This window comes from Sinocyclocheilus anshuiensis, unplaced genomic scaffold (genome assembly GCF_001515605.1).
Source record: "Sinocyclocheilus anshuiensis isolate Anshui unplaced genomic scaffold, SAMN03320099.WGS_v1.1 scaffold838, whole genome shotgun sequence".
NCBI lineage: Eukaryota > Metazoa > Chordata > Actinopteri > Cypriniformes > Cyprinidae > Sinocyclocheilus > Sinocyclocheilus anshuiensis.
This window is the reverse complement of record NW_015539915.1, coordinates 2003337-2015692: the sequence shown is the minus strand read 5'-3', so window position 1 is coordinate 2015692 and position 12356 is coordinate 2003337. Positions and strand designations below refer to the sequence as shown.

The following is a 12356-nucleotide window of genomic DNA, read 5'->3' as shown; positions in this document are numbered from 1 at the left end:
ATATAAATGTATATACATGTAAATATTTTCAAAATATAAACTGTACGTATGTGTATTTATATATACATAATAAATAAACACAGTACATTACACAGTAAACAAAACCTATTAATCATTTGACAGCACTTGAGCACTTTTTTTATATATAGAGACATTCATTCAAGCATGCAACTTGCATTTTCAAGAATTTAATGTTTTTTTTCTCCCTTCATTTTTAATTTTGACTTTAGGCCACCCAAAAAAAAAATCTAAATGAATTTTAGAAATTTTAAAATGCTCATTATAGAAAATTTGTATTGAAGTAAGTGTATTAATGAACTGCATTTTCATTTTTTTTTTATATAAAAATAATTATTTTGACTAACTAACAAACAGTTACAAAGTACTAACAAAGTATTACATTATAACATTCATCCAGTTATACAATTATTGTGTTATGTAACATGTTAGTTTCTTTCATCAGTATGATTTTTATCATCTGCTGTTGTACAATAGTTGGTTTTCATTTACACTGAGAACAGATGTAGATTTGAAAGAGATGTTTTATCTGTTCTCTATCAACATATACAGACTTGTCATAACTTCAGAGCGGGAGTTATGAAATATTTGCGGTTAGTAATTGGCGAAAGTTGTTTAACTTGCAAAAGGCTCTAATAACAAAACGTTCTGTTCATTTGGAGGTTGAACTCATTGTGCTCATGATGAATGGCAAAGATTCGTCTTCCTTGTATAGGCTCGCCCACGACTCAAAGTGCTTGTTTATACTAGAGGCTCAAATTTACGTTCCTTCAATGGGAAAAAAGCCTCTTCCCGCAATTAGGTTGCACAGTTGCCAGATCTGTCTGGAATCCGCGCAAGATAAACTCACCACAAAAATCTACAGGTCTCCAAAAAAGTTTGATTCTTATCGTTGATGCCCTGGAGCTAATGAGTTTTAATGTCTTCCGGTGTCACGTAGGTGCAAACCTCACACATACAAATTACTAGTATGCGGCCTGGGTAAAGTTAAATAGCATTTTCTATTACAAAAGCATTATTTTTGTTCTTACACATGGTCATCCGTCCGATTTCAAACAGTCCGGTTTTGAAATGTTCATCTATAGGCGCACTTGTGCCGGAGTATCATTTGTCCTCCTTTTAGGATCACTATTTTATACTTATATGTATATATATATATACTATATATCCAATGGTATACAGTTAAAAAAAAGTAAAGTTAATATTAAGTGATGTACATTTCAGATAATATTGTCTTGGCTGCATTCCACCAGTCATTGTGATTGTTTCATTCCCGTTTCATTCATTTTTGAGTGAATCAGGTAAGTCACTGATTCAATAAGCCATTCATGAAGACAGTCGCTAAATTTGAAACTGCATAGTAGTATGAAAACCACCACTGGCTCTGCACCCATTTACCTAAATTCATTACTTCAGAGTTATGTGCCCTCTAGAAGCTTGCGTTCTGCAAGTGAACGGCGTATTATTGTGCCATCTCAAAGAGGCACAAAATCACTTTCACGGACTTTTTCATTAACTGTTCCCTCCTGGTGGAATGACCTGCCCAAATCAATCCGAGCATGTATGTATATATATATATATATATATACACCTTGCTACGTGTACTGCGTTAGGCTAACCGAGACTTGTTATTTGCACTTATATATTGTTGCTCTTTTGTTAGTTTTGACTGCTTTTATTGTCCTCATTTGTAAGTCGCTTTGGATAAAAGCGTCTGCTAAATGACTAAATGTAAATGTAAATGTAGTATACATCAATGTTTTTATGGCAGAAACGGTATGATAGTCAGGGGCGCCGCTATGGTTTGTGGGCCCCCTGAACAGCATATTTACTCGGGGACCCCCTTGGTAAAAATCGCGTTACCTCTCGGTAGAAATCGCATTCCGCGTGGTAAAAAAAAAAAAACAATAAAAAAATTAATCGGGGCCCCCTCTAGCGCCGGGCCCTTGGAATCCTCCTATCCTCCTAACCATTTATTTATTTATTTATTCATTCATTCAAATCTTGTTTTTGGTTTTGGGTTATTTTTATTTACTTGTTTGTTTGTCTGTCCTGGCTTCACAAATCCTGCAAAGTGTCTTCCATTTTGGTGTTATGGAAATGGCCACCCTAGTATACAGATAGCGATAAAGATAAATATTAACTGACAACGGCATGATCGCCCCTGTTTCTTGGAATCGAGCCATGGCTGCAGAAATCCCCTTTTGACTGCCAGGTTAGGTTACGTGGGAGTGCCATTTAAGAAGTCATGCATACCTAGCTATCAGGTATTGCAGGATTTTATAGATCTTTAAGATAAGCAGGATATTCCGATCAGACTTTGCACCCATAACACCGACTGAACCCAAGGTCTGATATTAAAGGAATTCGGAATGGCTAAAGGCATTTCTGGGATAAACAGTAGCATTGGTTTGCTAAATGGACCTTGCAAGTTTACCGTCATGCTCAGAGGGTCGTTTCATTAATAAAAGTGTTCGTAGTCTCTCAACTCTCCTTGTTTTGAATCTGTTCTTTATGTTTGTGCAGTGAGCCTGCTATGATATGAGATCAATTGTAGTTCAGGGACAAAGGACACTCTGGAAAGTCCGTAAGGTTAGTTTGTTTATGTTCCAGTCACAGATGGTCATGGGTGATTTCTTAACATGACGGACAGGTATTTCCTACTTTGATGTAGGGCACAAAGGGTGTCCACCTGCTTCGCTAATTGTGTTTTGCAGGGGTGGAAAATTTGAAAGTTTTGTTTTGATTCTATTTTTTACATTGCTATCACGTGTAACAAACAAAACTAAACTGGTGGGGAAAGCACTGATGATTTTTTAAATAACCTGGTTTGGTTTTGGTTGTGTTTCTGCAATGTGATCAGTGATCAAAGACAGAAACATAATAGAAACATGAAAATGTCTTTATATACAGTATATATATATGTCACAACTTTTAAATATGGGAAATTCATTCATTGTGTCCCTACTTAATATGAATTTCTTTTTTCTTTGCCATTCAAAATGTCTAAACCAAAGCATGTTTTCTTGGGAATATTGCTTTATTTTCTTATCATTTAATAGCTTCTTTCCTATGAGCCTGAAGTTCCTGAAGTCTCCAAAAGGTGACTCCATTTTTGGCGAGAAAACAATAGCACAAACTTCTGTGGCTATTAGTAATGGATTTGATTAATTATGATACGTTTTGTGGCATTAAATGACAGGGTTAAGGTAAACTGAAACTAAAATTAAAACCAATCAAAAAAACACTGCATTACTTGAAATAACATAACCTTGAACTGAAATTATATAAAATATAGAAAACATGTTTTTACTGCTAATTGCCAAAGCAACATTTCTCATTTAAATTTAATTATGCACTTGATGTACTAAAATAATAAAAATGTATACTGTGCGCATAAGCATGTTTTTTAATTTAAAAGGTTTGTCTTCAGTGTTCCTTTCAGTGCAGGTTATAATAAAGTGACATTGCCATTTCCTTATTCCAGTGATGTTTGATAAATGGGTCATCTCAGGCAACCATGCTATTAATGCTGGAAAATTTTTATTTTTGTATTTTCATTTCTAAAGGTTGCAGCAGAACTTTGCCACCTCGGGCCCAATATATCAGTGCAATAACTACTTCTGAAAATGGGGCACCACATTATTTAGTCATTATTCTTGTGTTTTATACCAAAACGAATATATTATTTCTGTAAAAATTAATCACAGATTTTGTTTTCTTCAAGTACCGATAAAGACTGTAAAAGAAATACACGTCTGTCTCAGCTGTTGTTTAAAAAAGCCACTCTCTTAAATATGATGTGAGAAAGATCTAACTATTATTTAGTTAAACAGAAATCACACAGACAGATGAATTCTGCTTGTCGGTTATTCCTGAGCTTAACAGCCACTTATGCAAAAAGTACTACCTATGGAAATGATGGAGCACTTTTTTTTAATGAAATTTACCCTGGCACTTACTGACCGCAGAATCAATCAGATTTCATAGGGTGTTTTTAGATAAAACACTGCCCTCTGCAGGTCAACAGCTGCTCCTGCAAACATAATCAAACTAGAACACACACAAACAACCACTTCAAATTGTACAAAATATTTAATTGATTTTCTCCCTTTTAATCAATGAATTAAAACAATTAAAATGATTTATTTCACAGCTAATTCAATCGTCAACCACACATTAAGACATATTAAAAGCCACTGTATGGCTTGACAGTATTTTGCTTTAAAAAATGAAATAAAAAAATCAGCCCCTCACACACACACATAAATGCACCATGCAGAGCAGAATACTTCTATTGCATTATGTCTAAATTAACCTGAGCACATGATGTAATTATCTTCCCCATGCATTTCTCTCACAAAAATGAGATCATATAAGTCATTTAATCCATTAGTGAACTAAATATATGACAGCTAAATAAATAACAGTCAACGCAAATTGAATGAACACAAATTTCATTCACTAACATCAAACAAGGCAACCGTTAAAGCTAGTGACCTGTTATCTAGGTGAGGAATTTAAAATAATAGTAAAAAATATCTTTCAAGCGGTGCAGAATATAACATGTTATTGGTTCAACCCTGATGATTGAGTGGTTATTGCTAGGGAATAGACAGGACAACACATTAACATGAATGAGCTGTTATCAAACAAAGTTCAAGCTTAAAAAAAAAAGTCCACTGCTGAAATTAATGATACCCTCAAGCATGCACTTGTGGCTTTTAAAAGAACAGTTCAACCAAAAAACTCTGTCATCATTTACACACCAAACCTGTATGACTTACTTCAGTAAAACACAAAGGAATGGAAAAGGTTTGGAAAAGAGCAGCTTGGACATTCTGCTACAGCACACCTGTAGCAGAATGTCCACGCTGCTCTTATCCATACAATGAATGTGAATGGTGACCACAATTGTGCCTGGTCCCAAACCACTATTATTGTATGGAGCAGCTTGGTCATCTAGATCACTGCTTTGAGGTTTGGAACCACATGAGGGTGGAAATTATGACAATTTACATTAAATATGAACTGCCTCTTTAAATGTTCAAACAGCAGGGGTTTTCGTTTTCATACCATCGCAACACTGTGGATTTCATGTAGCCCTTCAATATAATAACTTCTAATCGTCTCTTTAATGACCTTGTGGAACATGGCAGTAAAAAGGCATGCACAAAGATCATCTTCTCTCTCTCTTTTTCAATACAAAGGCAGCAGAGCAACAAAGGCCGACAGTTCAATAGCTTGTCGAAAGCATAATGACTGTTGCAGTCTTCTAAAATAGCTTTTATAAAATATCAACTTCGGTTTATCGACTTCTCTCACGTATTTGAAAATGAGGAGATGCTGTAGACCTCTTTGGTCCAAAACAGACAAAGTCAGATGCAAAACAAATCTGGTTTCCATTCGTATGGTTGGCAGTGGAGTTGAGGAGGATGACCAGCACATCTCTGAAGAGTTCTGGATTGGGTTTGTAGGAGGAAAAGGGGGCGTGGTCAGGGTAGCCAGTGCTACCTGGAGTTCTGAGGGAGGAGTTTCTTAAATAACCCACCCACTGATATATCCACCCTCATAACCATGGCGACCCCCAGTATCAGGAACACACTGCCCACGATGAAGCCTGATGCCTCAAACATCAGTCTGCCAAAAAGAAAAATACATCTTAGAATGCAGTTATGAGAAGAGCTTTTAAAAAAAAAACAAAAAAAAAAAAACTTAGACTTACAATTCCAGAGATTACAGTGTAAGGTAACTTACACTGAAGTCAAAATTTACGGTGGCCCAGTAGTGCACAACACAACACATAGGACTGATTTTGTTGTGTTGTGCTAATTTTGTTGTGCTGCGGCTCGTTTCCGTTGTGTTGTTCTAATTTCGTTGTTTTGTGCTAATTTCATTGTGTTGCGGCTTGTTTCCGTTCTGTTGTGCTAATTTCCTTGTGTTCTGCAAATTTCGTTGTGTTGCGGCTTGTTTCCATTGTGTTGTGCTAATTTTGTTGTGTTGCGCTAATTTCATTGTGCTGTAACTCGTTTCTGTTGTGTTGTGCTAATTTCGTTGTGTTGCGGCTTGTTTCCGTTGTGTTGCGCTAATTTTGTTGTGTTGTGCTAATTTCGTTGTGTTGTGCTAATTTCATTGTGCTGCAACTTGTTTCTGTTGTGTTGTGCAAATTTTGTTGTGTTGCGGCTTGTTTCCATTGTGTTGTGCTAATTTAGTTGTGTTGCGCTAATTTCATTGTGCTGCAACTTGTTTCTGTTGTGTTGTGCAAATTTTGTTGTGTTGCGGCTTGTTTCCAATGTGTTGTGCTAATTTCATTGTGTTGCGGCTTGTTTCTGTTGTGTTGTGCAAATTTCGTTGTGTTGCAGCTTGTTTCTGTTGTGTTGTGCAAATTTCGTTGTGTTGCGGCTTGTTTCCAATGTGTTGTGCTAATTTCGTTGTGCTGCAACTTGTTTCTGTTGTGTTGTGCAAATTTTGTTGTGTTGCGGCTTGTTTCCATTGTGTTGTGCTAATTTCGTTGTGTTGCGCTAATTTCATTGTGCTGCAACTTGTTTCCATTGTGTTGTGCTAATTTCATTGTGTTATGCTAATTTCGTTGTGTTGCAGCTTGTTTCCGTTGTGTTATGCTAATTTCGTTGTGTTATGGCTAGTTTCCATTGTGTTGCGGCTTGTTTCTGCTGTGTTGTGCAAATTGTGTTGTGCTAATTTCATTGTGCTGCAACTTGTTTCCGTTGTGTTGTGCTAATTTCATTGTGTTGCGACTTGTTTCCGTTGTGTTGTGCTAATTTCATTGTGTTGCGGCTGGTTTCTGTTGTGTTGTGCAAATTTCATTGTGTTGCGGCTTGTTTCCAATGTGTTGTGCTAATTTCATTGTGTTGTGCTAAATTCATTGTGTTGCAGCTTGTTTCCGTTGTGTTTTGGAGATTTTGTTGTGTTGTGAACTACTGGGCCAACGTAATTACTGTAATTACAAGATGGTTTCTTTTCTTTTTCTTCAAAAAAGGTTTCTCTGGCAACACATAATGCCACAATGGATCCCTGTGTGGGTCTGTTAGTAATGACGGCAAAATGTTTCACTCAATTAATTTACCTCTTGTGAAAGTCGGAGTTGTCATAAAACTCTTAGTCATAATTCAGGGTTAACATCATCTACTTATAAATTGTGACAGTTAGCGGGCTAAACTCCCTCAACGTGAAAAGCAAGTGGTGTGTGGGTGAATTTTAGTAATGTTATAAATGGCCTTGTACAAAACAACATTGTCAAACAACACCAACCACCATTGTTCAACCCACCAACTAGGCCATTTCGAAAATGTGCACATCTCTAGATCATTTAATCAATACCTTAAAATAAAAAAGACAAAGTGATGAGGTAGAAGAGAAAGAAACTATAAGTTAGAGATTGTGACTCACTTGGGTGCAAACACTTTCCACACCATGAGGTGTCTCCTGAGGATGGCTGCAGCACAAACCGACGCAAAAACCTGAAGGTAAACAAGTTATTTATAATTTATGATCCATTTTACTAAAGCATACAAATCACATTAGATGAGAACACATTAGCCTCTACACACCAAGTCTTACATGGCTAAACAACACAAAAATACATATTTTTCTTATTGGAACAATTTACACAGTCTGGTGAATGATAAAAAAAATAATTTTTGCGATTACTGTAGAACACCATTTCACTATAAAGGAGGTCAAAGAAACCTTTTTTTAACAGGTTAAAAATGTTTTTGTGCACGTTTTTGTGCCTGACTTAATGCGAGCATTATGCAACGCACCTGCGCTCCATTCACAAAGAGGTAGCGTGCAGCGAGCTCCAGGAGACCCGAGCTGAACTTCTGAGGGTTCTCTCTCAGTCTCATCTCCATGACAGCGTCCTCGCTCTCCTCCACTCCTGCTGAGCATGTAGGTCGGGTCCCACGCACCTCGCACACCAGAGGCCAAAACAGCAGCAGAGGACAACCAACTGCATGTGCAAAGTAGACAGTGATCAATAGAAATAGAGAGAAAAAAATGGACAGAAAGCTTCAAAAAAAGATAATGCTGATAAAGAAAAAAATCCAATGTGAATCATGTTGAGAGTATCCTGCATCTAGTGTTAAGTTACCTGCAAAGATAATGTGAGAGGAGAAGGTGTTGAGGGTCACCAATGACGCAGGAAGTGCAGTGCCTGTGTGACCTTGAGGAAAGCCCACAAATGCAGCACCCCACTGAATGGAGGGGAAGGTAGGCAGGTGTCCTGTTGCATGGAAAAACTGGGCGGCTGCCAGAGACCACGAAACCACTGGAGCCCATGGCACACTGAAACCATCTGGGAGGGTTAAAGTAGGAAGATTTGATGCATCAGTTGTAATAGCTCAGCAAGGCATAAGATGTAAAGATAACAATGGAATGCGTCTTACTGGAGTGCTTGTGCAGGCTGGAGAGGTTGGCGCTACAGGCGTGGATGTGCAGCATGGCTCCGGCCTCCAGCAGAAGAAGCAGGAAGGCAAGAGCCATTCCCTCCGGATGGAGCAGCAGAAGCACCAACCCCAGGAGTCCACAAAGCAGGACCAATGGGGCAGAGTACACTGTACCCAGCCCGTAAGCCTCCACAGCTGGCCTGCTGTCAGTTTCGCCACTTTCCGTGGCCCCGTCTTCCAGCGAGTGTCGGATGCGCTGATACAACTGTGGTATGAGGTGGTGCAGTTCAGCCTGTGGACTGATTCCCGTACTGGCTCGGTACTTGGGGGGTGGCAGGGACATTCCTCGAGAGTTCAATGGAGTCCTTAACTTGAGGAACACTGTCATGGGGTCCACCCACAACAGGAGTAGTCCAAGACCTAGTAGGCAGAAAGTGGCCCTAGGCAGGAACACTTGAGCTAGGCCGATGAGTTCGGACAAATTCCTGAAGGTGTCCTCTGGGGTGGCGCTCACCGCCCAGTGCAATCCCATGCAAACACAGGCCAGGGGTACGAGGAAGCAGGCCGAAAACACAGTCGCACTGATACAGTTGAGGTTCCCGTAATGTCTGAGCCATCGGTGTAGAAGGTACCCCGACAAGGCCAGTGAGCCAACGGAAAGGACATAGTGGAGGTTGCGCAGTTGGTTGTTCTGTACTCGTGAAAGCGGGGAGAGGAAAGGTGAGGGCTGGCAGGTGCCCTGCTCCTCTCGGCAGTTGTGGAAGGAGAGGGATAGGTAAAGCGATCCCACCAGCACTCCCAACCAAACCAACAGGATAGTGGCCTGACGTCTAACCACTGAGGATGACAGAACTGTTGGGAGCAGCCGAGGTGGCTTCTGGGTGTCTGGTGGGGGAAGTGGCACCAGGAGTCCATCCCAGTTTAGACGGAGAGGAACATATACGCTCAACGTGAAGAGCAAGAAGGTAACCACGTTGCCCTCATAGATGACATAGCTGTCCGAGAGTAGGGAGGCACAGCGCAGGAAAAGCACCAGCAGGGCCAGCGTGAGAAGGCCAGAAGGTGACCACCTCTCTTTTGGAGAAACTCCTCGAGTCCTCCATAGAAACAAAACCTCAGAAGAAAGTGCTGCAGCTCCCACACACCACGAGAGCTCCAAATATCCTTGCAAGAACAGCTGACCTGCAGCTACTACTAGACCCACCACCAACCCTGAGAGTATGGGCAACTTCAGCAGGCCTTGCTGAATCACTACATGAGACAACTCAGAAAGGACATAGCAGAGCATACAGGCAACTCCTAAGATTAACAGCCCAGCAGCCATTTTGAAAGGGTTGAAACGGGCCCAGGAGGCTCTACAAGTCTCCCTGACAGCTGTCAAATAGTTCTGCATGGAGACGACTAGCTCAGGAGAGGGAAGATGGCCCTTGTGGACAGCGGCCAAGTACTGGGAGGAAATGTTTGAGAAGTCAGTCCGCAGCTGAGACAGATTGTCTGGTGGGATGTCTTTGGCCATGTTAGAGTAGGTCTCCAAGAAGCGGTTTACCTTTAAGGAAGAGTGGAAATGGCAGAATCAGACAGAATTTAGCTAAGTCGAAGAATGAAGAAAACATGAAATAGAAGACAATTCAAGCAAATACACCTTGAAACACAGACTAAGAGATATCCTCTAACCTGTTTGACGTTAATCCACAGTGCCTCAGCTTGGCTGAGTCCTGTAGGTACACCCCGGGAGCCATTCTGAGGAAAAAGTGGCAGAAGAACCTGGCCCACACTACTATAAGGAATGGGAACTCCCAGCAAAAGTGCCAGCGTGGGCACCAGATCAGTCTGAGGTACTACCTCAGGTTCCACCTACAAACACAAACATGCTGAACTCCAAATGTATGGAAAAAGCCAAAAGATAACCCAAAGACATTTCAATTCCTCTCTCGTAGTGGCACTTTTTTATTTTACATTTTTTCCTCACATTTTAGGAAATGGAAAATGGGGAAAAGGCTAATAAACAATTTGGTTTTTAAGTATCCAACACAAGTAAATAGTACTATGCTATTATCATGCAATTACAGACCAATAGTGTGGACTACAGCCTTACTACAGTATATTTTGTGACACCTCAAATTTTTCTCCATCTGGCCACCCAGTAAAATTTTTCCTGAACACACCACTGATAGTAAAATATTAAATGCAGACAAATCATAACAGTGTCTCTCATACCTGGGAGCCTGGTGCTGGAAATAAGGGAGAGGAACTGTAGAGAAACAGGGCAGCATCTGTCTCTTTCTGGCTCTCTCCACCATGATCCCCAGTGTCTGTCATTCCATGATCACCCATCACCACCAACAAGGTGTCGTTTTTCAGACGCTTTATCACTGACCTGGGATCAGCGGTGAGTAACATATGGAAAACAAATGCATAATGCATGAAAATATAATAAAACTGTAAAAACACGGCAGATTGTGGGTAGATGAATGAGGCTGCTGCTAACCTGATAACTCCATCCATCTGGGAGAGTTTCTCAGCCATCGCAGGATGATCCGGGCCAAATCTGTGCCCACAGTGATCCACACCCAGGAAGTGAGCAATCAACACATCCCAGTCATCCCCCTCCACTGAAGAAAGCAAACAAAAACCCTTAGCCACTCATTCAAACACTGTGATTACAGTGTAAACATGAGAGATCTGTACATCTATTTACAAGGTAAACAGAGGGAGATCTTAAACCAACCAGGCAAGTTCCTAATTGATGTGCTAAACATTCTGCTTACTGGTAGGATAAATGTTTTGGAGAATGCCGTTGTCAACAGTGTGCAAGTCCTTCACGTTGAAGGAGGGGAAGGCCAGCGATCTGTGGAACTTCTTGGGGAAAAGACTCACCCATGTGTCATCCCCCATAAAAACAACTCTCTTGCCTTTTAAAAAGGAGTAAAAAGCACAATGATTAACAAAGACTCTAGCAAAAAAAAGCTACACTTTATGATCATTTCAGTCTAAACATGATTCATTTAGTTTGATAAAATGGTGACTTTCTAAATTTCTACAAATGTCATTAATTGCAATAATGCATTCTAGCAAATAACATGATTATGGTAATACACTGCTATAAATATTTTTTTGTTTGTTTGTTTTGTTTTAGCAAATCTCACAAAGATGTGGGGAAGTCGTGGCATAATGGTTAGAGAGTCGGACTCGTAACCCAGGGATTGTAGGTGGGGGGAGTGAATGTACAGCGCTCTCTCCCACCTTCAATACCACGACTGAGGTGCCCTTGAGCAAGGCATAACTTGAGCGCCACATGTTTTATGTCCATCTAGTGTGTGTTTCCATAGAAAAATAACAAAAAAAAAAAGTGTTTTGTGTGAACGGCCCCTTACACTCACACTAAACACCAACAAACCCATGTGCCAACAGCAGTGACATCAGATCAGTGAGCACAATCAATCATTTCCTTTACTGAGATGCCAAACACGAACCCATTTGGAGAGGAAATGACCTTTTACTTTTGAAAACACAAATGAACATCCATCCCATTCTCACACCAGTCACCGCTGGCCACAATACAGGAACGTCTGATCACGAAGTCAACAATGAAAGGCATTGAGTGTGGAAATAATGGCACATCTGTGTGCCGGGCGAGATGTGCCATCCAGCTGCTGGCAGGTAAACAGAGACGAGCCTGTCCCGCCGCAGCATGTGATGCCAGGAAACATATAAAAAGACCCACCGGCAAATGTGTGATTCAATGTGCACACTGACATTTAGCACTTTGTTTCAATTTGTTCGGCATCCACCTCTTTTATCCAAGATGAGAATTAGTGTACCCATAATCCTCCTTGTTGCAGTGGCAGGTTTCCACGGTGGTAAGATTAAAATATAACATCATACATTTGTATTGATGTCTGTGTAATTTATCTGTTATCTCTCTCTCTATCT

General features: G+C 40.2%; 1 protein-coding gene across 1 annotated transcript in view; it reads right to left on the bottom strand.

Annotated features, from left to right (window-relative positions):
* Positions 1–4130: 4130 nt before the first annotated feature.
* The window catches only part of LOC107686475 (GPI ethanolamine phosphate transferase 3-like), a 12107-nt gene continuing 3881 nt past the window's right edge, over positions 4131–12356 (bottom strand). The window contains exons 3-11 of the mRNA XM_016483512.1: positions 11192–11335; positions 10912–11035; positions 10641–10800; positions 10098–10277; positions 8424–9969; positions 8129–8332; positions 7800–7987; positions 7426–7496; positions 4131–5658 (exon numbers count right to left, since the gene is read on the bottom strand). Of these exons, the coding sequence (XP_016338998.1) occupies positions 5529–5658; positions 7426–7496; positions 7800–7987; positions 8129–8332; positions 8424–9969; positions 10098–10277; positions 10641–10800; positions 10912–11035; positions 11192–11335 (2747 nt within the window). The 3' untranslated portion in view covers positions 4131–5528. The remainder of the gene's footprint in view (positions 5659–7425; positions 7497–7799; positions 7988–8128; positions 8333–8423; positions 9970–10097; positions 10278–10640; positions 10801–10911; positions 11036–11191; positions 11336–12356) is intronic.